Source organism: Melopsittacus undulatus, chromosome 2 (assembly GCF_012275295.1).
Source record: "Melopsittacus undulatus isolate bMelUnd1 chromosome 2, bMelUnd1.mat.Z, whole genome shotgun sequence".
Taxonomy (NCBI): Eukaryota; Metazoa; Chordata; class Aves; order Psittaciformes; family Psittaculidae; genus Melopsittacus; species Melopsittacus undulatus.
The window spans coordinates 68,043,499-68,071,306 of record NC_047528.1 but is presented as its reverse complement, the minus strand read 5'-3'; the positions used below and the strand labels follow the sequence as shown (position 1 = coordinate 68,071,306).

At 38.6% G+C, this 27,808-nt stretch overlaps 1 protein-coding gene across 1 annotated transcript in view; it reads right to left on the bottom strand.

Moving 5' to 3' along the window:
• The window catches only part of LOC101868377 (cohesin subunit SA-2-like), a 62,734-nt gene that overhangs the window by 28,411 nt on the left and 6,515 nt on the right, over positions 1-27,808 (bottom strand). Inside the window, exons 4-14 of the mRNA XM_013129624.3 lie at positions 27,241-27,387; positions 25,675-25,771; positions 24,290-24,366; positions 21,443-21,514; positions 19,739-19,943; positions 18,518-18,669; positions 17,343-17,416; positions 16,791-16,914; positions 11,820-11,918; positions 9,691-9,770; positions 949-1,056 (exon numbers count right to left, since the gene is read on the bottom strand). Coding sequence (XP_012985078.3) covers positions 949-1,056; positions 9,691-9,770; positions 11,820-11,918; positions 16,791-16,914; positions 17,343-17,416; positions 18,518-18,669; positions 19,739-19,943; positions 21,443-21,514; positions 24,290-24,366; positions 25,675-25,771; positions 27,241-27,387 — 1,235 coding nt within the window. The remainder of the gene's footprint in view (positions 1-948; positions 1,057-9,690; positions 9,771-11,819; positions 11,919-16,790; positions 16,915-17,342; positions 17,417-18,517; positions 18,670-19,738; positions 19,944-21,442; positions 21,515-24,289; positions 24,367-25,674; positions 25,772-27,240; positions 27,388-27,808) is intronic.

Genomic DNA, 27,808 nt, shown 5'->3' with positions numbered 1-27,808 from the left:
CAATCACTCTAATGACAAAAAGCAGCAGTGTTCTGAGAGGAAAAACTGATTTATGACAGAATATCAGGACCAACACAAAAGACTAAGTAGCAGATGTGATAGAAGACTCATCAAAACACAAATTTATCTTCGTCTTTCTGTTGGACTTGGCTCCACAAAACCCAGAATGTCAGCAATTCAGCCAGATAGGAAGAGACAACTAAGGGAAGATTCTGCATGTATGAAAACACAAATTATTATTATTTCTGAATTTTTCCCACAAAAGTCTTGCCAAAATATTTTTATTTTCATTCCTCTTTGTAAGGCAAAATTACTTCTCTCAGCCGCAGAGACAGAATATTTATTTCTTCTCATTTTAGCATGCCAACTCCATTCACTTCATGCAACCATTGTTATAAGAAGCCCATTTATAAGAGTTACTCCTGGGGAAGATAAACCCTGTACTTCATTAACCTGACAGAAAATTGGGAGGGCTTTTTAATCTGCTGCATCTCTCATTATTCAAAGCCTTTACAATGTATAAGGCAACTTCCAAAGGGAGAAGAAGAGGCCATTTTTGTGATTAATCACCAAAGCTATGGAAATCCAGCAGATGCCAGGTGATGAATTAGCTTGTAAGTAGCAAAGCAACAGGAAAAGAAAGTAGAAAGAAAGGATGTATACTCTCAGCATTGCATGGCATCTGTGGATCAGTCAGTTGCTTCATATTCTGTGTTAGCCTTGCAGCTTTTCTCATGCTTATTCTGGCAGGGCTGTGCAGGGGAACAACCAATTATCCCCAGACAGCATTCCTCTTCTGATTCAGCAGAAGAAAACACATCTACTACCCTCATGATACACACTTCCAACAGAAAAATGAATGCTTAATGTCCCTCTGAAATAAACCCACCTTTATTCTGAAACAAATGAGAATATGCAAGAAGTAGACATGCAAGCAGGCAGAGATACCTTTTATAAAGAAATTCCCCAGCTGCTACTGCAAGCGGACGGTGTGTGGTATAAACAAACTGGTATAACGTTTCACAGTCCTCAGCTGATAACACATCCTCACAGTTCCTAGGCAAAAATAACAACGGAAGTTATAGTTCAGGTTTATCTGCAAATAATATTATGAATGTTATGTGCAGCTTTTACTAGATCTGCAGCCATGCAACTTGCTTACACCACTAAATTTTTGTAGAATATATCTAAAAGCTCTATCAAACAAAATCAGCAGAATTTTTTTACTAACTGGGCACTGATACAGAGCTGTGCAAGCCATGATAAATCAGGCCTGCTGCATGGACATGAACATTAACTTAAAGTATAATTTAGGTTGATTAGTGGTCACAGTAAAAACAGTAATAGTAATAAAATAGGAAAGTCATGCCTCTGCTTTATGCTTAGCTGTTCACCATAGAAGTTAACAAACAAGGAGCCTTTATTTTATAGTATATATTATTTTAAAGTTATTTACTACAGTATTTTAAAACCCATACTCTATTACACGAGGCTTATACGGTCACATGTAAAAAGAAATCAAAACACATTGATAGCATGACTGTGACCTTTCTGTGCAAATACCTCAATGTCATAATCTTTTCACTCAGCTACACATCTTGAGAATATCACATGCCAACCAGTAAACCTAGAACACTCCATGAGAGGGTACAAATATCAACCATTTTCGAAAAGGAAATTGACCATCAATGGGGAATAACCCCCCAAAGAGACACCAGAGGAGTGAAGCCCAAAGCAAGGATTAGTTTCCAAATGCCTGCTCCTTACTGCCTCAGCAATGTTACTAGACTAAGCTATTGCAGAGAATGAAAGAGCAACACGAAATCCCATCTACAGAGAAGTAAGGGAAAAGGATATTTATTCCTACACTCAGTTCTGAGGTAGTAACAGTTTAAAATGATCTGCAGCTGGGGCCCAACACCTTCTCTAAAACTGAGGATTTGTGCTCTCCATTTTCTGGGAGTGATGACTTAGAAAAATTAGCAGCCTTTCCTGTGCTTGCCCATTTGCCTTCAAACCCATTGCAACCTTTAGCACTCTCACAAGTCACAAAGGCCCAAAACATCCTCCAACCTGACTGAAAAAAAATGAGTTCATGAGTGTCCATTGCAAATATTTTTTAACACTGTCTGGGTTTTAAAACAGGGGGGAGAGGACGAGATAACACTCACTTCTCAAAGCCAATAGCTTCACAAGTACAGAAGTTGGAATGAATTCTAGCTTTACAATGTATTTACTCATATATCACTTGTTTTTTTCATGGTTTTTCCATGGTTGCTTACAGTGGTCACTGGAACAGTGACAAGATCTTCAAATGAAAGTGCTGATGGTATGTCTCCAAAAGTGATGGGTCAAGCTCACAAGATAACACTTGCCCTCAACCAAAGTCAAGGCAGGTTTTGGTGGCCTCTTTTAACATTCAGTTCCCTTAAATATAAATTTGTAGAATTAGGACATGTACAAAGTACTAAATATATGTATAATGAAATCAGCATAAGCAAAAAATATTTATGTGACTCCTCTTCAGCCATCTCTGAACTAGGAAAATAGAGTAAAACTGATGAAACAAAGAAACTGAAAGAGGTAACATGGTGCACTAGAGTATGAGTAAACATTGTTGTGTTCTGTGAAGCCATGAATGAAGTTATCATATTTATTAAACTTCTATAAGTTTAACAGGTGAGAGTAAACCAAAGACTGACAACAAACTGTACTTACAGGAGTCAAAATACATGATATAGCAACTCTTTTTGTTAAAAGGCTGTGGCAAACATACTGAAATAAACTAGTAGTCTGACAAGACTTTTTTCCTTTTTTTTAATGTCAGTCTATTATTTAGTTCTTTTAAGGCATTTGTTTCTGTGAAGATGTCCTTGAAATTTTCTCTCTGCATACATTCAAAAAACTAAGAACAGCTGAGGACAGACAGCACCTCTGAAGATCTACATGATCTCCATGGACTACATGTCCAACACCCTGCTCAGAGGATGATCAGCTGAGGGTTATATCCAATCAGATTTTGAATATCTACAAAGTCAGAGACTCCACAACTTCTCTGGAAACCTGTTCCAGTCTTGGACCACCCCTACAGTAAAGATCTTTTTTTTAATGCTTAAATATGAAAAGAAGTGTACATTTGGCTGGCATGCTCATAGAGAAAATTCCATTTGAGGGCTTTATTCTTTATATTTCAGGTGTTCTCCTCTTAGCGCATTTCTGGAAAGAGTGAATGAAACACCTGTGTGTCTCAGTTTTAAAAGAGTCTTTGTTTAAATTGTTCAGATAGCTTGAAGAGCTCAGCTACATGCCTGCCATCTCTTTGGGTAGAAATTCAGGGCTCTCCTGTTCCAGTACAAGTGCAACTGCCTTTCCTTAGAAACTTCCTTTCCTTAGGAAAGGGCCTGGTGTCCTCATGGACCCAAAGCTGAACATGAGCCAGCAGTGTGCCCTTGCGCAAAGGCAGTGAATGGCATCCTGGGCTGCATTATAAGTGTTGCTAGCAGGTCAAGGGAGGTGATCCTTTCCCTTTCCTCATCACTGGCAAGGCCATGCCTGGAGTGCTGAGACCACTGCTGGGATGAAGTGGACACAGAATCCTGGAGAGTTCAATGAATTTGAACACAAAGATGATTAAGGGACTGGAACATCTTTCCTATAAGGAAAGCCTGAGAGAGTTAGGGCTGTTCAGCCTGGAGAAAGGGTGGCTTAGGGGAATCTTATCAATGTGCATAACTACCTGAAGGGAGACTGCAAAGAATGTGGAGCCAGGCTCTGCTCAGTGACAGGATCAGAAGTAATGGGCTCAAACAGAAACACAGGAGGTTCCTTCTAGCCATCAGAAAACGCGTTTTTACTGCGAGGGTGACAGCACTGTTAGACTGGCGGGTCTCCATTGCTGGAGATACTCAAAAGCCATCTGGGCACAGTCCTGGGCAAGTGGCTCTAGGTGGCCCTGCTTGAGCAGGGGGGTTGGACCAGATGACCTCCAGAGGTCCCTTCTAACTCAGCAATTCTGTGATTCTGAAATCCCACCCTCCTTGTTTTTAACTTTGTCTTCAGAGAGGTTAGAAATGTGCCCCAATTCACATTAATCTACAGCAGTGTTATTTTCTCCTTCCTCAATACAAGAATAGGTCACATACATGGCTGGAGCTATTATATGAAGCACTTCCTAAATAGCATAGAAGCAAAGGAGGGGAAAAACTGTAGGTTTTGGATGGGAGGGAATACATGTATGTACTACTTTTTACATACTGCTCAACCACTACTCTCAGTGATACAATGAGGTTTATATTCATAACTCCCACTCAAATGTGTGCCTGGGGGTTTTGCTTGCCCCTGGAAGCAGTAACATTAACTACTCCTGCTACCACTAATACTACCACAATAGTGCCTTTCTTTTTTACATACATAAGCCAATCATCAAACATTCAAAGAATACTTCAAATATAGCAGTAATACTGCTGTAAATTTACAGCCCTCAGAATGCCAAGCAACAGATAAAGGTTAAGCCAGAAGTGCCTGCCAGTGTTTAGGTGCCTAAAAATAAACAGGCATGGCCTTCCACATACCAGTGTCATGACATATCATTTTCTCTGCACATCAGTGTGAACATGTCACAAAGAAGAAGTTGGGATATTCTAGGGGAGGATCACAGACCCATCTTGTTCTGCACATGGCACTAGTTTCAAGATTTTTTATCTTGCTATTTCTTCCATTTTGCTTTATGCCAAGAGACATGACTGCTACAGTTGCCTCTCTTGTTCTGTGCTATAGCTTATATATCAAAAATAACCATCAAAATCAGTGATTAGCAAGATGATTGCCACTACAATATAACAAGAGTCCTTTCCCGCCCACTTTAAAATAAGATTAGCATGTTGCAATACACTGCAATTCTATGATTATGCTGTGACAGAATGCAGGATGATGCACATTAGACAGATGCTGTATAGCATGCTGTTTTGGTTAAGAAACAACCCTAGGAGACACAGAATTCTTATTTTTCTTGTTAACTCTTCAGACAGGAAAGAGTTCAGAATAGATCTCAAGGTTCTTGAATATATGTGTATGATGGCAGAAAACTGCTAAAGGTAACTTCCAAGAAAGCACAAATCTGAGAGGATGGAAAAGAGGATAAGAGAAGGCACATGCCTTTGTTCTATGTTGGTCTTTCACCTTTATTTTGTTTGGAATAGGCTTGACAAAGCACTACAATAACTTCACATGAAAAGGGTGTGGTGGACCTTAAAGAATCACAGGGGAGCTGTGAGGAGCTCCATGTCATTACCTTTCGATAGTACCTAATCTGCTACAAGCAAGTTAGTGATACAAGAAATCAGAACTGGGCAGTATAATTTCCTTCACTGCTTCATGTGCTACTTCTTTCAACTTCAAGGTAACAATTCTTTATTTTTCCTAAAGGCCCCTAAACAAGATAACAATTTAGTTATTCGTATTCATAGCATGTCTCCTCATCTTATTTTTTACAATCACATGAAAACTTTTTATAATTTAAGCACTTTTTATAATTAAGCATTTAAGCCTTCAATAAACTGTTTTTCTACACAACGGCTTGTCTAAACAAGCTAGACACAGCACATTTGCCTAACAAATGCCAATGTCTCCTTTGAAGTCCATGGCTTAGCTATGAAATAACACTACAGAATCAGAGTTCAGCTCTCTGCAGACACTGAACTACTTGTCATGGGACATCGACATCTACACCTACCACTAGAACTAGTAACATACATTATATTTTAATTTCCTATGGCATCCTTTGCCAAAGGCAGTTTTCAAGTTTCTCCTATAGTGTGGCCTCTCCCTCTCCAAACTAACACATCCTTCAGGCTCTAGTTGAGAATTGGAATGGAGATGTAAGACATTTTAAGCCAAACAGTGATATACCCCTACTTGACTCAGGCCTCCTGTGCTAAGCAGGACACTGGGAAAATACAAGCCTCTGTTTCTTGACTTTCAAGTTGGATTAACTCTGCTGACCACTGTCAAAGCATTGTGGTAAGAATTAATGTATTTGTCAGTTCCATTGAATAGTTTTAAAACTATTTATGCTAAGTCCTGATTGTAGTGATAGGACAAGGGGTAATGGGTTAAAACTTAAAACAGGGGAAGTTTAGATTGGATATAAGGAAGAAGTTCTTTACTGTAAGGGTGGTGAGGCACTGGAATGGGCTGCCCAGTGAAGTTGTGAATGCTCCATCCCTGGCAGTGTTCAAAGCCAGGCTGGACAGAACGTTGCGTGGCCTGGTTTAGTGTGAGGTGTCCCTGACCATGGCAGGGGGGTTGGAACTAAATGATCTTAAGGTCCTTTCCAACCCTAACCATTCTATGATTCTATGATTCTACATAGTATAGTCTCGGTTGTCACTAAGGCAGCTCTTCTAGATTTCAAACTTGAGAGTTTCATCTTTAAAACTCAGTTAAATTTCTAATTACATTTAACTAATGTAACACAGAGTAATTTTCCTCTGTGCTATTTACATATTCGAGCTATTTGTAGATTTGTGCCCCCCCCCCTCCCCACCACTTGTAACCTTTGCTCATTCATCTACTACAGTTACCTAATTACTTTTGCTGCTCTTTTCCAAAATCCCTCTACTCTTTTAGGTAGTTAAGTACACAAAAATGAATAGAATTAACTGGAGTAGGCACACTGAATTAATTTGCTTCCTGGAGAGCAATGTTTTCAGTAAGACTCCTTGGTCTCTCTTTGCCACTCATGTTTTCTCCCTCTAATCCCTTCCTAGTCCCATTCCTTCTCAGATCCTTTGCAACATTAATACTAACAATTATGCATAATTCAGTAACATTAATAATTTCTACTATGCCAAACCTCATAGGCTTATTTCAGTTTTGAGATCACATCATGCTGTGTAAAAATAGAAATCTACTAGCCCAAAGACCTTGGCATTCAATTGAGACTACATGCAACAAACAAGAAGACAAAAACTGCAGCTCACAGAAATAGACAAGATGACAATACAATTATGGGTTTGGAAAAAAAAACCCAAACAAACAAGGTATATGCATTTGAATCAGTACCAGGATTTTTTTCAGTAATGCAACACATTTAAGTGAGTTGAAAAGATCAGTGTTTTCACCGCCTCTCTAGCTAGCATATGGGTGACTAGCACACAAAGTAGTGAATGCAGTAATGGTTAAGATGGTCAAAACTGTTACTAACATTCATTAAGCTAATTGCTCAACTGCAACTGTAAAACATCACAAAAATAATTAAGTGGCAATGAAGTCTTGCTACTGTACTCACCCAAAATACAATTAAGGAAGCCAGTAAAAGAGAGTTACTCATATAGTGAATTTTCCCCAAAGTCACAGAGCACCCAGCAGACTAACTGGAGGAAAAAAGTGACTCCTGGCCTTGCTTCTTGCCAACACATGTCATGAAACAACAAAAGATGCAGCATGACAAGAGTGGCAAAAAATTGATTACATCAATGCACACAAGTAGAAGTGCCATTTATACAAGCTGTCATTTGTTATTCTTTAAAGAAAGGGGAGTTGCTGTCCCCAACCCCATTTCATGTTTTACTGCATGTATCAATCAGTATTACTGCTCAATATACAGATACAGGGTTTGAGCTATGAAGCACTCCTATTTGAGACATAATAGCCGTGGAATTTCTTTGCTTCTGCAATGCCAGCAGTGAGTCCTTTCAGACTCTGTTTTAGGTATTGAAGCATAGGCTTTTCCCCCACTAGAAAAGCATCTTGATGCAGGCTTTTATCAAGAATCTTGTACATATGACTGTTTATATTGTCTGCATTCTCTTCACACAGGTTTTACAGACTGGCCAGTACTAGTCTTACCAAAAAGAAGAGCTGTCACTGAATTTGCTTATTGAGTCCTGAATTCCCACTTTCATCACTCCAGTAATTAAGTCAAATCAGCAGGGCTCAGAGCAACTGGGGAAGGGAGGAGGCAGAAAGGAGGACATCTATGCAACAGATGAGCAAAAAGAAAGAGAAACATCTATTTTCTAGGCCTCCGCACAATCTAATCAAAAACAATTACAAGCTGTAGTCATTTTACTTATGAAAACTGCATTTTATTATGTAAAAATGTCATTCAGAAAACTTTAGAAGGCATTTATTCACATTGGAAACCATATTTAAGAAAAATTAGGAAAAATTGCTTCAGGGAAAAAGAAACACTGATCAAACTTTTATAGCTGCAGCTTGCATTAATGAGAACGTGATCCCTTATAATAAAGTCAGAAATGACAAGCAGCTGCAGTGCCAATACAGCACTTGTTAGTGCAGACACAGAACAAGGGTAGCCATAACTGGTGTGTAGAATCTTTGTACTTCAACAATGGCGTGCTGCTCCTCCTAGCACAGGGATACTTTATATACAGACACAACACTGTGCTTTGTTCCAGTAGCTACACACCATAGAGAACCAAGTGAGGTAGAAATGGATGTTGTAAACACAGAAACAATACAACCCTACCTACTATTATTGAGGCCCAAACAATGGTACTCCCTTCAGAAAAGCATACTATGTTCACAGCATCATATGCTGTTCTGATGCATATGCTGAAGCAAGCCTAAAGAAATGCCACTCAGGTCAATGGAGTGTGAAGTGAGATAGGAGACCAGACTATAAAGCAGCATTTCAGTATACAAATGTCCTTGTAATTTAATGTAAATACCTACAACACCATATTACTCAGTCCACTAAAGTCTAGAACCTCATTAGCAATGACCAATACTTCTGCCTTAAATGGAAAAGGAAATCCCACAAGGCTACTGGACAATAAGCCATGCTGTATATGGAAGCCAGCAGCTGCATGAGCAGAATTCAACTTATACTCTGAGACAGAAGAGACACTTATTGAGTCCTAACATCTTAACTGTATTAACAATTAAATGCAGTGGGTGTTTTATTCTCAATCTGCATTGAAAATAAAATGACAGAAAAAGTATTCTTCACATATTTTGCAAATGAAGCCATTTCCAAAACAAGGATATATCAGAATAGGGTTCATATGCTTCTGTAACATGAAGCCTAGGTTTTCCCCCACACTTCCAGCTTGCCATTAGCCTATCAAACCTATGGCTGCCTGGTAATTTCCCAAGGAAACAACTTTTCTGTTAGTTTTCCACTTCTGCACAACCAAGATACCATACACTTGCTCATTTCCTGTCAGTCAGTCCACTGCGGGCCCAATAGCTCCCACAGTTCTCTGCCATGGACACACGAACCTGAAAGTCCAAATTCTAGCAACAGCCTCAAAGCTCAAGGCTTCCTGCATCAGATGAAGAGACAGGGAAGACAACAGAGTTCCCTTCAGTCATCATCAGCTCAAGGCCTGGCAACCCTGGGACAGAAGATGGGGTGGGGACATCCCCCAAGACAGGCAGATGCTCTGTTTGAGAAAAGCCAAAATGAAAATGTGGCATTTCCTTTCAGAGGGAAGATATAAAATGTAGTTTTCATACTGATTCTCAGCACAAAGGTTTTTCTTAACATTGGTATTTCCCTCAGAAAGAAAATGCCGTATCTTAAGCAGCTTTAACTGTAACTCATAACCTGCCAGGAGCAACTGTTTCTCAGCATGTTATTGATTATAGGAAGATTCATCAGGATTGTATTTAGATCTTGTTGCCATTAAAACAATACAGTAAATTAAAAAAGAAATTATTTACTGTGACATAAGCATCAAGAGTTTCATGGCTTGAACTGCTACTTCATGGTCCTTGTCCAGAGGCATGGACACAATTCGATCCTAATGGATGTAAAATGACAATAAAAAGATGTAACATGGTTTGTTCTTAAACATATATTTTTCGCTACAGCTAGATCATCTACACTAGTAGAGCAGAGATTTATTTTTATTTCAGCAGCTATTTCCTAAGAGACATAAGGCAACTTGATTACTATCAAGTAGTTCCCCAGCCCCTGAAAATTAACAGCATGTTAATTTTTTAACTGAATTAATCATGCAGTAATATGATATTTTTTATAGATGTAATGTATGCGTTCTCAAGAAATCAACTACAGTCTACAAATTAAAAGTGACTGACAACTTGTTTCTAAGATGTTACTACTGGCACTTCAGTATGTTAAATGAAGGTAAGCTTCAAATTACAAGCATTATATAATCAGTGTGTCTCATCAAAATTAAAGTGTGTGTACCTACACGTTACAGAAGCCAGTGCCTTGCTGGAAAGACAATTAGCACTTGAGTCATAGTGGTAGTTCAAGGAATAGCAGCAATACTCCTGACCTTCAGAATTCATTGTAACTTGGTACACATGCAAACACCTCAAAAAATGGAAATTTTCATGTCCTGTGTACCCAAGAACTTGCACTCCTTGATGTGGTCTACATCTTTAAGGTATACTAAGCCTTTGGACTTGCTTGTTTTGGGACTAACAGTTTTCTTACTTAACACATAGTTTCTAGATCTCTAGATTCATTTTACTTTGCACTTTCCTTTTTCTCACAACACAGCTGCAAGGTGTGGAAGTCAATGAATCCTGAGTATGAATGCTCAAGGACAACAGAGGGAGCTTACAAAACTCCCACTTGTGGAAAGTGGATTGATGGTTATATGACTACATTTCCCATCACTGGAAAAGCATGATTCAAACTTTGAAAAATTCCAGATCAGTCTGTATTCTGTGCATAGTTGTTTGGGTTTCTTCTGTTTAGAGAGAAAGTTGTTGTGTTTGGGTTGGGGTTTTTTTTGATTGTGGGATGGAGTTTACAATAATCCATTTATATAGCACCCCCCACACAGAGGGAGATCACAGTACAAACAGACTGGAGCTATTTCATCAGTCTTTGAATACCAGTCCAGCAGTTGGTTACACAGCTTACAACCTTCTTTTAGACAGAAAGATAAGGGAGTACCACATAACTGTTTAAAACAGGGGTTAATCTTAGATAGCCAAGTTTCAGTCTGAACAATTTATTCTTAAGATACCAATGTTAATCTATTTCCTGTTTGAGGATATGCTACAAGCATTTTTCACTATTAGCAACCTCTCTGAAGTACAAGTAAGCCCTGCACCTTTTGCAAAAGAACAGGAATTACCACCACATGTGGGCATTGATTATATACTGATTCAGAAGGACTGAGATATCAATCACAGCATCTTAAGCTTTCTTATTCAAATACTGAAAAGGCACAGCCCCAATGGGATAAGACTAAGGGACAAAATCATTAAAAAGGGCAGGATTTAAAAATAAGTAAAGAGCTTACTTCTTAAATGAGCATGGCAGAATATGATAAAGGCAGTGCACAGAGTCAGCTGGTCACAGAACAAGTTCTTACAGTTATAGTGTATCACCTGACTTGTTCAAAAAGGAGTTACGAGTTTCTTCTTCAAGACTCATACTGACATGGTGGATCAACAGCAAGCCATGCCCACATCAGTGTGTTACATAGTCAGCCAATCCAGTATCTACAAGGTTAGACCATTATCAGGAGCAGCAAAAAAAAGGGATCTTTAGAGTATGAAATTTTTTCTCATCTGCCAAAAAATCCTGTAAAAATATCTGGACCATTCTGATGAAGGGTGGAGATAAATGACCACAGTGCATGCTAACACAGTCTGTGCATGAATTAAAGTGAAATAAAAAATTCAATAGAAACAGAGGGAAGCATCTCTGCAAAACTCCTTCGTCCACTCAGTCAAGCAGGCTGTTTGTACAGTACCCTAAGCTCCTGTCAGTCAAGAAAGTGGGGAGACCAGCACTGACCGAAACATCAGACCCTGTGTATACACCCAACCCAGTTTTAAAAAGTAGCAAACAGTAATCTATTTACCTTGAACCTGGTAGTAAAGAGATCCATTCTGGACACAAATTCTTTTCTGCTATAAATTCCCTGCAGTCCCAGAAGACACTTCAACCGCACTTCAGCTTGCTGCAAGACAAAGAGAAATCAGCTAACAGTAAAAAACATCTGTCTTTGATGTTATTCACTACTGGCATTTATATGTTGAAAATAAGAGTTCTTTATGGCTGCCTACAGCAGACTATGCAAATATTGCCTCATCTTCTTTATTAGCGATATCGGTACTATTTTATTTGTATGCACATCTCACACATGCACGCGCATGCGCAGAGGAAGCCTGCTGTAAACCAAACTTAAAGGTGGCATCGAAGTTTGTGTTATGCTCTTTAAGAGTCCAAGAAACTCTCACAGTCCCTACAGTTAATAAAACCAACAGGATGCAAAAGATGCAGAGATTGTGCTATTCACCTTTTAAAGCAACAAAGACAAGAGCATGGATGACCCACTTAATACAATCAGCACTCTTCCACACATCAAACTTTGCTTACTCCCTTTCAACACCTGACTCAGACAATCACTAAACATGGACAAGGACTCCAAGAAATTCTGAAAGGTTCTAGAGGAAGAAGTACACTTTAGAAATGCACTGGGTTACCATGATGGGTTCTTACAAATACAAAATTAAATGTTGTGCCTTCTCCTTTTTTCTGTTTTATGCCAGAATCCTGGATTTAAGCATTCTAAGAAAAAAAAGGTTGCTTTGAAATTGGCCTAATTAGTGAATTTAGGCAAAACATATTTATCTCTGCTAGATGTTATTTCCTACTATTAGTGCTGCTGCTTCAGAGATGCCTCAAAAAGAAGTCTTTTCCTTACCCAGCTTTTAAAATATCTCATGCACATTGCTACACTTTTCAAATAACAAAGCTTTAAGTGGCATTAGAAAAGTAATTTTGAGGATCCTACACAGAAGAAAAAAAAAATCGCTGTTCTGTAAACTTATAATGCTAAGGATATGAGCAGGGACACATAAATGAACTGCAGGCTTCAAATCAGCCTCTTCATATTTCTTCCTTAATTCCTCTTGCTAACAATAGCAGTAAGAATAATCAAGGAAACCCAAGGAGACCACCTACACACAGGCTATCCATTACTACAAGTTCCTGTTCACCTGCTTAGATGGAAAGCAAAGGACAATACCCAATAGCATGCTCTGACCAACAGTTTTGCATGACAGCTTTTTGCTAGAAATCTAAAATAAACAATAAATACTACTTTCTAGTCTGCCTGAAACACACCAGCAGTACCTATTCTATACTGTACTTTTATATAAATGCCTTGTCTGAAAAGGAGCCTGTAGCCCACACCTGCTGCTTCCTACAGCTACAAGGTGCTACAGCACAGAACACGCCCGCAAACAGTCCCAGCTTGGAACCCATCACTGCACAGTGGCACATACTCAGCTTCAGCTGCCCTCAGTATTTTATCACAAGGCTTTGCTTGTGAATAGGGACTTCATTTGTGCTTGGGGGAAAGGTGCAAAAAAAGAAAACAAGTTTGTAACGGTTTGCTGAATCATCACCCGTGGCAAGCAGCTAGTAATGTCGTTTGTCAGTCAGGTGGCATTCAAGTGTAGGTCTGCAGATATAAAGTTTAATACATTAAACTACACCATCTGCCTTCTAAGGTATCCTGTGCCCACTCAAAAGTTCTCGGTCATAACTCTATATGTATATGTTTAAGTACTGAGAAAATTAATCCTAGTAACTATGCACAAATAACTACTCCTACTATGACCAGTTCTGTTTTCCTGTGTTACCAGCTGCATTATCTCCTTCTTAACCACCTCTCCTTTTCTAGGAGCTCTTCACAGCTTTTTAGGCATTCAAAATTACTTCACATCCTTCTAAAACTATTTCACTACTTATCTTCAGCTCCTTTCCATAGTAATGTAGGCAAATAAAAACACTCAGCCATCTACTCTTCTTTCCAGAACTACCATTCTAACCTTGATGAAATACCTGCCTGTTTGGTTTTTCAAAGCTGTGACAGAGTGAAGGGGAAATATGTAAGCACATTTTCAGGGTACTCAGAACACACAGTGCCCCTCAGCTATATCACAATATATTTTGACCCTGACCAGCAAAATCGCAGAAAACATCAGGAAAACAATGAGCATCTTGAGAGCAAATAGATCTGCATGGGCTTCCACACTGCTTAGACACATTCAGTTATGATATTTCAGCCTCGCCACTATCACAGAGATTGAGTCAATTAATAAGCCTTACAAATAGATAGTAGGACCTGGATGATTTGACGGAGCCATTGAGTCTTTTTTTTTTCTCCTTAACACTCCCTAAAAAATAAATTGGGAAAACTAGGCCTACTTTTCAATTATTCCTGAACAGCAAAGACAATTCAGCTTAACTGTCCTGCTGAAGTTAAACTATTTAAAAAACTGCACCCCCCCCCAAAAAAAAGAAAAAGAAAAAAAGAAAAATCACTACATATACACAGAGATGACCTGTGGAGCAGAAAGCCACTATGTAAACATGACCATTTGAAGAAAGAAGCATTTCAGAAGTAGCCATAACCATGGAATCAATTTCTATAACCACACTGAATGTGAAGCAAAACTAAAAACCCTTTTGATTTCCTGAAATTTGCCAGGAGGATCACACGGTCAGGACACAGAAGCTCATTTCAACAGCAAGTTCTTGTTTCCACAGGATTTCTTTGGGCGTCTTTCATCAATGAGAGAATCTCAACAACTTGCCCTGAAGTTCCAGAGCTAGTCTAATATGGTAGGAGGTCCCAAGTATGCATCCCCACTGCCTTCTGTCTGCTAGTTCTGCGTTTCCCTTTCCCCATCCTCACTCTCCATTGCCTTAATTTTTCCGGTCTTTAACTCTGAACTTTTTACACAGCATTTCCCTTCAACACCTGCTGCTCACATCAGCACTGGTATGACTGGGTCTGGATGCTGATTGAGTAGCTGTATATTCCCTTGAACACAAATTAGGTGTCTGGGTTTCATAAATGCCCTGGTAGGTGGCTGGGATTACATATAACATAGTTCAACTGCACACAGCTGCCAGATTTAGTATTAATGCTGCTTTGCCTTCAAAAATAAAAAGTTAAATTGTATCTAGCAGATGAACATGAAACACTCAAAAATGCGTCTTTACAGCAGTGTTTCACAAGTATTACTGGGCCAAAAAAGAGATCCTCATGCAGTTTTCAGCATATTGCCACTGAATTTGGTGCAACCTCTTCCACCTAGGAAATAACCTTACACACAAAAATATGGTGTTTCATATCAGGGTATAATGACAAAATGGCATCTCATTGGGAAGAAAGAATTATCATATTCAAATAAAAGATTTTCAAGACAAAATGTTAATTTTGTATTTACTTCTCCCTCCCCTCTCTGCTTCAAAGCCTCCCAAATGACTGTACTTAATCTCTATTTACAGCACGGTAGATGATCCTGGCCAGGTCTTCCCCCACTGTTAGAATACTTTTGTGGTTGTTCCACTCTGGGGCCTAAATTATTTGGCAAACTTCTCTATGTTATATTCTAAAAGAAAATTGGCTCTGGGAGATATCAGTTTTTTTCTGCCCACCCTCAACAAGATGTGATTGAAATGCTTATGAAGGAGTAGTGGGAAATAACATTCAGATGAATCTTAAAAGCACTACTGCCCCTGTTGCTGCCAAAAATGCCCTGCTCTCATTTTGGAATCAGGCAATTTGACAGTGGCTGCAAATCACAAAGCACAGCCGGGACAGCAACCACCAGTAGTGGCATACTACTAGATCTCATACAAATGTAGAATATGGAAGACTTCTCACATCACCTCATTCTGCTTGCATCTGCACTGCCGTCAGGTAATAACCTTTAGAAAAAGAACCATTTTCAGTTCCCAGTAAATGACACTGGATGAGCTACGTGCATTAATCAGAGACACCAGCTGTTAATTCTCACTGTACAGCACTGGGAATGAAAACACATCATCTTCAAAAATGACTTTTTCTTTTGAGAATTCTCCCAACTGAACATGTACTAAAAAGGTATTCTGATCAGATAAAATTTATGCAGGAAAAGATGACAGTTCCTGATAGATTCGTTGCTCTAAAAATCTAAATACTACCTTTACAGCCATGGCACAACGCAGGGAAGTAAGAGACTTTGCGCTCCCCCTCCTGGCCTTGTGGTAAACTACAACTTTATTTACACAACACAAACGTTGCCTGAAATTGACGCAAAGCTGAAGACGTTTCAGAATTTATACAGAAACTAAATAGACTTTAAAAGGTGGCGTGCAGAAGTAGTGAGTGACAGTTTTAGTAAATGGCCATTCACGATAAACATTACCACCCCCTAAAATTTCTCATGCCTTTTAGAAGCATGAGAAAAAGCTTATTTTTGAGTTACTGTTTTCTTTTGGGGGAGTGGGAAGGCGTTTGGGGTTTTTCGGGAGGTGGGAGAGGAGGTGGTGTTCTAAATGTGCCTCTACTCAAAAATGAAAAGCAAACTTGCTATAAGGAAAAGGAGAAACCACTTTGGGAAATTACTGGACCTTGTGTAAATATTTTCTACATTGATTTAACTCCAAATGAGAAATGCAATATTGGAGACTATTTTAATATAGGCAATATTTATTTTCTCATTTTTATAAAATGAAACAATATTTTAAACGTAGCCATCAAACCTAAAAGCAGAATTTTAGTCAACCTTTAATACTACAGGTGCTCAAACGATATAGGCCATTTTAAAATTCAGTAATAGCTCCCAATTCAGTCACATATAAAAATAACTGCACACACAGGGACACACGCTGCTGCAGAACTGAAAGAAATGTTCTGTTATTTAGTGCTACAGTAGCTTTAAAAGTAAATCTTGAAGCTGGGAAGAATGTACTGTGCCAGCATCCCAGGTATCTACTCTCAAGAATTTAAACATTAGGATTCTTATCAAAAATAAAAATCACATTTTACCTTATCATACAGCATCCACCCAATGTATTTTAAGTAGCTATCATTTAAAAAAGCATCTGGGTATGTTTTAATCCATCTGCCAATTTCTTCAATGCAAGTTGCTCGGATCTCAGGGATCACATCACTGTGAAATTACAACATTTCAATATTAATACATTTAACATATCTAATATAGTAATTATATTATTTGCAATATTTTTATCTTCTAGAATTGCAGAAGCACATATAATAATAAAAATACTACAAGTATTTTTGTCTTCAACAGACAATGAGGCCACTTTAACTAAAACGTTTCATGCACTAATTACTTTGCAATTCTGGGCATTCTCTCAATCACAAACGCACTGCTCTATGGCCAGCATGAAGAACTTTAGAAACCTATTTGAGAGGTCCTTTTGTAAGACAAAATTCTTTAAAGTAGTGTAACTGCCATATTTTCCTCAATACCATCAGTGCCTCCAGGATGTTTAACTTGATTCTGCTTTCTGGGCAACCTGAGCAAGAGTTTCTTGGGAATGCATATACATATCACAGCTTTATTTTTATTCTTACCGGTAACGGTTTAGAAAGGTCCCTTTGAAAATAGCGTTCATCATATTCTGTATCTCCAGAAGCTTATGTTCATACTGAAATATACAAAGAGAACTGAATGTTAATACTGGTGCCATAATTCACTAGATGTGAAAAATCTGCATCAGTGCACTTACTACTATGGTTCAAATTGCTAGTGTTTACATGTAGTACCAATACAAAATGAGTGGTCTGTATCTACACTAGCAATTGGCCTTTCAGTAGCTACACCCTGGTGAAAGGTTTATCAGGTACAAGCTGCTAGCCTGGATAACAAAGTACTTGTTTGATATAGTGAATCTTATCTATCAATACACATAAAGATACACTACAACTATTAAGCAATCTTCACATGTAGGCTCAAATTCTCTTTTTATTCACTTAAACAGAGGTGGAAGAAATGAAGACCAGGGAATTTTCAAAATGCACCTATTCCACAATAAGCATGTAATTAAGCAAGCCCTGGACACAGAGAAGCCCATGGACATCCAAAGCTCAGAACACAGATAAATGATTCTAAAGTCAGGAAAGCGGAAACAATGCTTGATGTTCATACTTCCCATCACCTTCACCCTCAAGCCAGAACTATTTCTTACAGTTATAGGCCTGTCTCTGGGAGCTGATAAGAAGCTATCTGGCTGAGCAGGGAAGAAATGACAGAAACTGAACAGCAAGAAAGATAGAGTTCATAGTTGAAGTTACAAACATTTTTACAATGCATTACTTACACAGAGATGACAGCTATCCTGTGTCCTTTTTCATTCACTGAAATTCAGTTCAAGAACCAACATTTTGGCTTGCAATTTGTATAAACATACACAAAACTACACACCCACACCATCAGAGCTATGGATGCAATTACATGTGTGTTTAAATCCATATTTGTGTAGAGATCAAGGGCTAATGACAGCAATTTAGAGAAGCAATTGCTAGATAGCAATTATCTAGAGAAGCAAGACATCACAAATTAACAGTACATATGGCAGTTATTACCTTAGACATTTTTGTATTACTCAGTCTAGCCAGTCACAACTGCTCTGCACCATGCATTAGATAAATATATAAACCTTAAAGAACTGCAGTGACTCAAAAGCAAGCTGTAAGTGATCGCTCTGTTTACATCTTCACACATCTCCAATAAAGGACACCTGCCTAACCTCTTTCCTTTTTCTCTCTAGCTGATCAAGTCTGTAATTGGTCCTCTTGCCACTTATCCTCTTCTTCTCCACCTCATATAATCTTTGTGCATTGTGCTTGTTGACATCAAGGTTCAGACGTACACTTAGAACTGCTGTCAGAAGTTTCATTGCTAAAAAGGAGACAAACCCAACATATTTAGCTTAGCTCAGAGATATGTAGCATAAATACATTCACCACTTTACCACAAAAAGGATATGGTTAACCACACCCAGTTTATTATATAAAATACAAATACTATTAGATTATAGTAATTAGTTTTAAAATACAGTGTTTATTTTAAAGGCAGACAATGATCAAAAAAGGAAAATTTAGTTATATTACTGGTGATTTACAACCTCTGGCCAGAGTTCCAGTCAGAGAAGTAATTTACTGGACACCTCTTCTTACATTCTGTAATTTGGATTTTTTTGCAAAAGGATCTAGAATTGTGGAACTGATCTTCAGTAAAAAAAAAAAATATAAAGGAGGAAAAAAATACACCACACAACCCAACAGTGAAGGTGGTCCATAAAAGGCTGAGCATCTTAATATTTTACTTGAATTAACACAATATCACATTCTTCTAAGGATCACTAGATGTTTTGCATAGACTTCAAGGGGAGTTTTGAGCCTTCAAAGCGAACAGTGTACTTTGGAATAAATTATACTTTAAGTACTCTTTGTGGGGCAAAGAGAGTATTTACTGGCTTGAGAAAAAAAAAATAAAATAAAACTAGTACCTTTAGTATCATGTGCACGAAACAAAAATGTATAACAAAGAATATTCTTTCAACACAAGGACCACAGGAATAGCATCATTCCAATGGAAGCTTTTTCAGGTGAAGCATTTAATGCAACCCATCACATTAATTAGTGGAGGGAACCAACTAACAAAATAAAAACTGTGAAAAAAATCAGTCTGGGGGGAAGTAATCAGAACACAGCATAATTCTAAAGTCAGTCATGCCAGGTATTAAAGAAAATTTTTTTTATAAAGAAAAAATTGGACTAGATCTATTGCATCTAAAGCATCCAAATTCCATTCCAAAACACACGGGAACAGATAATTTACATTACAATAACATACACCAGAGGAAGGCACTGTCAGTGCATAAGGCAGCTTTTCAGTTTAGAGCCATTCTGTTTGCACACAAGTCAACAAAATTCATAATCTACAGCAACTCTGTGAATTATTTTACCTGCCAAAGTGCTTGTGTGTCTAAATGCTCTGACCATGGAGTCTGCTAAGCCCGTAAGCAGTGAGATGATAGCATCCATCAAGTAGCTATCATACAGGATGCTGCACTGGCATTGTTGGACAAGCACAGCAATAAATTCACAGAAATTGGCCTTGAACTTCTTCCAATAGGGTCCTGTTCTGATCAATGGGTAGTCTTCATTGCCCTGCACAAGAACAAAGTCAACAGAAAACGCAGTTTTGTTTGTGCACACCGTTTACATCTCTCTCACTGAATATCAGAGTTTTGCTGAGTCAGCTTCACTTCAGTTCCTCCATAGCTTCTTTTACAGTTACTACTCCAAAGTAGGGACATACAAGTAGTTTAGAAGCAAGCTCTGAGAAAAACTAGCTTCATTAGAGCTACACTGTTACAATAGCTCACATCTGAAAGCAATGTATGCCAGATAGCTGTCAACAAACAGGTGTGAGATAACATGTGAAGCCACAGCATCATAAGTAACTTTGACTGGCATAAACCACAGGCCTCTTGTACCTCCCTAGAGGTAGTAGTGCTTCGCCACTTCACCATCCTTCTTGTTCCTGCAAATGTGTGCTAAAATCCAGGAGAAAACTGAAGTGACTGAAAAGTAAAAACGAACTGTGGTGTGAGCAGGACTGTTTTCCTCAGCAGCACCATCAGCTTAAGGAGTTTATAAAAGGCTACAGCTTCATGACAAATACACTTATACCACTGGCACTTAGGTCTCTGAAAACCTCCACAGAAATCATAGAATCACAGAACGGTTTGGGTTGGAAGGGTCCTCAAAAATCACTGAGTTCCAATCCCCTCACTGTGCCACAGTGGGGCACAGAACAAGGCAGAGGTATGAATGGAGCCAGGGAACTCCAAAGCTTCACCCACTATGGAAAACTTCATCCCAAAGGTAGGCCACTGCTCAGCTGGTCTTCTCTTGTAACTTTCTTTCTAAAGCAAAGGACCCACGGCTTTCTTGAAAAACTCAAATGCAGACTGATCTCAGGGATGTCTGCAACCCAAAGCACACTGGGAGTTTAGAATTTGGAATGCATTCCTAATCAGGCTGTAAGAGTCAGTTCAGAGTCTAACAGTAGTAGCAAGTGCCAAGACAGACAACACAAGTTCAGGAAATACCTACTTTATCAACAAATTTTACTCCTCAGTCTGAAAAGCAGCACAAATACAGGAAGACATCTCACTTTTTAAGAGCATTTCTACTGTCCATGTTCATCACACCGGGATAGTGTGTAACGTGCATACTGTAAATATACAGACAGCACAATGTGCACATCACCTACATTTAGGCATCTAACCTAGGATCCCCTTAGATTGCCTCCCTGACCAGCAATTCTGCTTCTTCCAAAGAACTATTCAAATCATTCAGCTGAGGCTCCTGCTTTGACTCACCCTGGATATGTTTCTTTCTTTCATACAGAGTCTATGGAAAGACAGCAAAGTCAAACTGAAGTGCCAACAAGGAGTTAAAGTGAATTCCTCACAATGCTGCAAATGTTGTATGGGAAGAAGCATAACAGAAAAATACTTCTGTTCTGAAAATATTATTCCAAACATTTCTGTTTGCAAAAGAATGTTTTGATTAAACAAGCCTTTGAACAAATTTGCCTGCCAAAACCTCTGTGTGCACACGTATTATACGACAGATATAGAAAATGACAAGAGCACTACCATGTCTACCGGCCAAGTAACTGTCAGGATCCAGGGATAGGCGATGAATTTCTTGTACTGCAACCCACTTTCCTGTAGTGCATGAGACAAAATGTTAAAAGCTTTTCATTGAAATGGCACATAAAGATAAAAGCATCACAAACCATGCATCATATTTAAAAGGCTATTAAAACTTTAGGCAATGTGCATTACAGGTGGCTCATACAATCCAATACATGAAATAAAAATCTAATTTCTTCTTGTCTCAGTATTTTTTATTTATTTATAACCAATTATGGAAGGAAAAAAAAACAAACACTTTTATGCAAAACCTGAGTTTTCTTGCTACGAGTAAGAGACAACTTGTTTTTTAAATTTGTAAGCAAACATATACAAGGTATAAACCTCATTATTAATTCTAAGATACGGCTCTGCAGCAAGTCTAAGTATTTATGCCTTTGCAACATTTAGTAACTAGGTACTGTAAAATACCTAAACTCTGGAAAACTGTTCTGAGCTTTTCAAATTACAGAGAAATGTTTTCATTCTGCAACATGATTCAGAGATGTTTCCTCAACTCTGCAATTGTTCCAAGACAAAAGGAATGACATCTACAGTTCTTTATTAGGCTCATTGAAGCACCAGAAGTATTTCTATTCCCATCTGGTTGTACAGTTATCTTTATGTACAGTTATCAAACTTAACTCTTCCATTGCTTAACACTGCAGTAACAAAGAGAGGGAAAGAAACCCACGAAAGAACAAAGAACTGCAAGAAATAAAATGCCACATACAAGAAGAAAAGCAGAAAAGAGAAACAAAATAGTTTATGAAAGAGTGAAAAGAACAAGCAATGGTCCTAAAAACAAGCTTATTTCTCCACTGAGAAGATAGCCCACAAAGCTACAGAGCCCATATGCCTCAATGACCATATTAAAGCCCTTCTCTGCTTCCAATGCCAGAGCAAGTTTTCACAGAATCACAGAAAGACTGAAATTGAGAAGGACTCTTTGAGATCATCTAACCCAATGCCACCTCACAAGCAGGGTCAACCAGAGCAGCTGCCAGTGCCATGTGTGACTGGTACCCCCTCCTCCCAGACCCTGATAATGTGGTTAACATAACTAATGCCATTTTATAAGGCAAGCAGCCATTCTCTGTGAGCAAGTGGGTCATGTATTCATTCCATTTCCCTCATTATCAGGGACCCGAAGGTCCTGTGAACCAAGTAGACAAATCAAACAGGTTTCTTCTTCCCTTCCTTAACAGTCTCAAGGTTCCTGGGCACAAGGCTAATTATTCCTTCCCTTACTGGCCGTGAAGGTTCCAAGCACCTTGCCAGCCAGGCAGTGGCAATGACCCCATCACAGAACAGGGAAGTGTCACAGCACCCAGGTCACTGTCCATAAAATCAAGTAGTTGCAAGTGGGGAACTTGGACCAGAGCTGCTGCTGGACAGTGAGACACGTGGACCTGTGACCCATGATGGCAGCGACACCTCCACAATCGTTTGCTTCCTCTGAGGGCTGAGTGACTATTTTTCTTTTATATGATTTACAAGCCCAGATTACGATTGTTATGTAGTCAACCACGTATTAAGATTTGACCTGATTTGCAGAGGGTCCAGGTGATGTGAAATTATAGGTTAAATTTATCATAAATTCAGTATTACTAAGGTGATTACAAATCAGAACTGAATTTGTATTATAAATTCTGTATTATGCTACTATATTGATTCTGCTTGTAGAAATCCCACGACATTCTAATAATAAATTCTCCGCTATACTAATCATAATATCTTGTTAAGAAAATAAAACTAAGAATCTCTAAAAGAACCTGTCTGGCCCCTCAGTGCCAGGACACGTGAAAAGGTTACAGAGCTGTACCACATCCAGGCAAATGCTAACAATAATCATATCTTTGTACCTTCCAGAGTGCCTATTCTATTCTGAGTGCTATTCAGGGCTAATCTAGTTAGGAAAGAAGTGCCAGATTACTAATTCATATAGCCAGACATATATCAGATAATTTCTGTCAAAAACCAGCTCAAGTGTTACTACACTTCTAAAATGAAGAAAACCACATTGGCAAATGCATCCTCTGTGGGAATTTCTACAGCAGCTGGTCTTTGAGAGATGCTCAGTTAAAGCAAGGCTGATGGCTGCTGCCTGACAAATCAATTCAGAGGTGGCAAGTACAGAAAAAAAGCACAGAAGCAACTGAGAGAGTGCTGCAGAAAATGTGATGTTGGCATAATTAGCCAAGGAGCAGTCAAACAGAGAAACAGTGCTGTAAAGCTATGCATTTTTCTTAACAATCGTTGAGAAATGAGATATTCACTATTGTTTTGACAATTATCTAAGAATCAGAAATCCATTTTTCTTCTTTTACACGACAAGACAAAACTCTAAAAATTCACATTACAAGGAAAACAGAAGGGGAAGATTCAAATAAAAATATCAGCTAAAAAAAAATCTTCAATTAGCTCATCAGTCATCTACAGTTGTATTTTTAAAATGACCTATCAACCAAATACCAAAGGAACTGTTTACCTTCTGCAATGGTGGATTATATTTACCTTTTTAAAGTCACTATGAAAAAAACACCTAAGAGAAAGTCAGATTCATGAAGACTGCAATTAGATAGCCCTAATAAAACCCTGAACACAAGAGTGGTTTACAGTAAAAAAATTATCCTGCTACTGCTAAAACGGGTCATTACAACACCAAATTTATCTTAAAATCTCCAAATCTCCTAAATTAAGGAAATGGGACACAGCTCCTGTTAAGCAGCAGAAACTCCATCCAGCTTGGCTATTAGAGCCTATTGTTTATATAAAAAAGACATGCAAACTCAAAGCTTTGCCTACCTCATCAAAGTTCTCTGTCATTTTTTGCATTACATCCTTCTTGTGCACACTTTGAAACATCTCTGCTGTCACCATGCCTAGAAAAGTAGTATTTCAAAAAGAGTTACCAACACCATATTATATTAATCAAGTCCAATCCACAGTAAGATTTTTTATAAAATTTAGAAACACATAGGAGAGACTCTGCTTTATCTCTGTTTACACTGTAAGGGCAATATAGATATAGAAAGACATATAAATTCATTTATAGTAGAAAATACTCATGAACCAAAACTGAAATTCACATTAGGAATTCTGCCCTGTGGGGTCTGGCATGGGTGTTTTCTCTGTCCATTTATTTGCTTCAAGGATTTTGCCCACTGCTAGTCAAGGGCACCAAAGCACTTCCCCTAAGAGAAAGCAAAAGACCAGGAAAAAAAAAAAAACCAAACTGTGAAGTGTAAAATCATGGAGTCATAGAATGGTTTGGGTTGGAAGGGACCTTAAAGATCACCTAGTTCCAACCCTCCTGCCACAGGCAGGGACACCTTTCACTAGACCAAATTGCTTAAAGCCCCACTCAACCTGGACTTGAACACTCCCAGGGATGGGGGCAGCCACAGCTTCTCTGGGCAACCTGTGCCAGCGCTTCACCACCCTCACAGTGAAGAATTTCTTCCTAATACCTAATCTAAATGTACCCTCTTTCAGTTTAAAGCCATTCCCCCTTGTCCTGTCAAGACACAACATTGTAAAAAGTCCCTCTCCAGATTTCTCATAGGCTTAGCTGCTTAAATACTCTCAAAAGTTCAAACTAACAAAACAGCCTTCTTAAAACTCTTTCTTGCCATCCTGAAGCATTTCACTAGCGGACAGTCCCCAGAAGTCACTGGGTCTCAATGTTTGTTGTGAAATAGACAGCTTTCTAAGCCTCTGGTAAAAGTAACCACAAAAGGGTTGAGGGAAGAAATTCCTTTTCCAGCCACCAAAGCAGGGAGCTTAATTTCCTAGTTGGTTATATTCAAAAAAAGATACTAGCCAAACAAGAGATACTAGGAAGTTATAAAACAAATGACAACTGAAATTTTGTTTTAAAACACTGGATTTCATTAGTACAGTCATCACAACCATCTTCCCTATATGGGGATTATGCAAAGCAATGTGACATGCCACTTCAGAAATCTGACCTTGCAAACCATATTCAAATGCAACTCTGAGAGCTAGTATGCTATAAACACAGTCAAAGAATTTAACCAGTAACATTCTTTCCTATTAGGCCTTCCCATCTGGAATCCATCTTAACAAAGAGTACAGATTATAAATATATGATTTTCCATTTTAGAAAGCATACTTCAGACTACTGTCACCCACAGACAATCGAAAGGGATACTAAGAGGGTAAATTACCTTGACAGCCAGAACACTGAATGAAGAAGTTGATCAGATCTAGAAGTGCCACATTCCTGTCTTGTTTATAAGCTTCAACCCAGTCATCTACTACAGACTAGAAAAGATTAAAGAAATTCATTAGTCAGGAGCTGAACACAGCATGCTGCACTCCACTGAGGACATCCATGACAAGGATACAAACTAACATTGTTCTGTCTACATTAAATTATAAAAATGAGAATAAACTCCACACCATTTTGTTCCATTTTTAAATGCATATTACAAAGACTCTTTCTGGGGCAGAACAAAGTCTTGAACTGCTGGTTCACAAGTTCTGCTCTGGGCAATGTTGGCATTTACAGATGCTTTGCTCCTTGTTAATAGGTAAAATAGCCCCAGCTTTAATTAACTTCATATAAAACAACCAAAATATCATCCTCCTGACTTCTTGCCAGAACCCAGGTAACAGTTTCACTTAAAAATAATAAATGAAACACCTCACGACACATTTTACCTCTGCATAATCTACTACTTAATATGAATATTAGCAGCTGTTCCAGGGAGTTGTCTTCTTCAGCGCCCAATTTGTGCAGTAGCCTGAAACAGTTCACATACTACACTTAAGCTAAAAACCAACTCCAAATTTCATTTCTAGGGCAGTACAGCCTGTATGTGACACAGGCCTGCTGGGACAAGCCATCCAGGCTTCAACCCACTTCTAGTGCCACACAGGTCTAACAAATTCTAGCAGCAACAGTCTGGACTTCAGCTGCTGCCTTCCCAAGCCCTTCAAATTATGATTTGCACAGAAAAAGCTGAGCTCTTCAAGGAGCTCTACTGAAGTTAATACAGCTATAGCATGGCAAACTTCCATCCACACAGATATCTTGAAAAACTGAGGACTTGCATCCAAAATATAAATGTACTTTTCATGTGTGCACACATGCATTTTGCTTACAGACACTACATAGTGGAGACATAGGTATAACCCCGTATAAGAATACTTGAGCTCCAGGTTTTAATCCTTCATACATATATACAAACATAATGTATGCTCACAGAGTATGGGGAGGTGGGCTTCCTCACATTGAAGAAAGTTTTTAACTATACAGATGCAGGGGGAACCTGACTATTTTGCAAAACGCTGTCAAACTGTTTTGGAATGGAGGTAAAAAAATATATATATACCAAAAGGCAACCTCCCAGGGGGAGGAAAAAGAGGTCTAGTTTTCAGAATCCTGATCAAGCAAAATTTTCTACTGATGAACCTTTTCGGTATTTTTAGAATAATTATATTTCAGTATGTTCAGACATTGCTTTAGGAATACTGGCTTAGGTGTATGTTTCCTTCCCCTTTTTAAATATCTGACAGCTACTTCTTTGCTAAAATTTCTTGAAGATGCATTCTTTTCAACAGTCATGCTCATAAAAGTTTTTCAGTCAAACATATTTCTTCCCCACCTGTGCTGAAACAGACCAAAATTTCAGTGCTCCAGCATATAACTGAAATGAGCACTCTATCTATCTATCTATGTATCTATCTTCCCTCCACCAACTCCTCTCAGAATTCAGAACCAGAAATACCTGCATAGCCTGCTTCCCCATGCTAACCACTTCAAACAACGTAACTGCCTCAACCACTTGGCCATTCTGCAGCCGGCTCACTCTTTTGCTACTGGCAGAACTTCTCCTTATGTTCTCACACTGCTGTCGAACCTTCCGCTTCTCTCTCTGAAACGAGTCAAGTAAAAAAGATGTGAGAAAACACAACACATAACAGCCAGTACATAAATTATCCCCTAATAACAAGTTTTACTCTCATTGTAATGATTTCCCCAGGGTGCTAACTTTTAAGCTTCAAGGACACAAATAAAGTCTTATCAAACATGACCATACTGGAAGGGAATGAAAGAAAGGGTTTACCAGTTTGAATTTTATCTCAACAATGAGTCATAATCATAGGAATGTATAACAGGAAAGAAGCTTCTGACCAGTTGTGTACTATCCAGAAGGCATTTTTCAGTGGCAGCTGTAGTTTCTGCAGAATAGACAGCAAGCACAGAAACTCTTCTACATCTTTTCACTCACAGAGTAAACACAGAACCTTCAAATTAACATCAGCTACACACAATACACAGCTAAAGAAGAACAC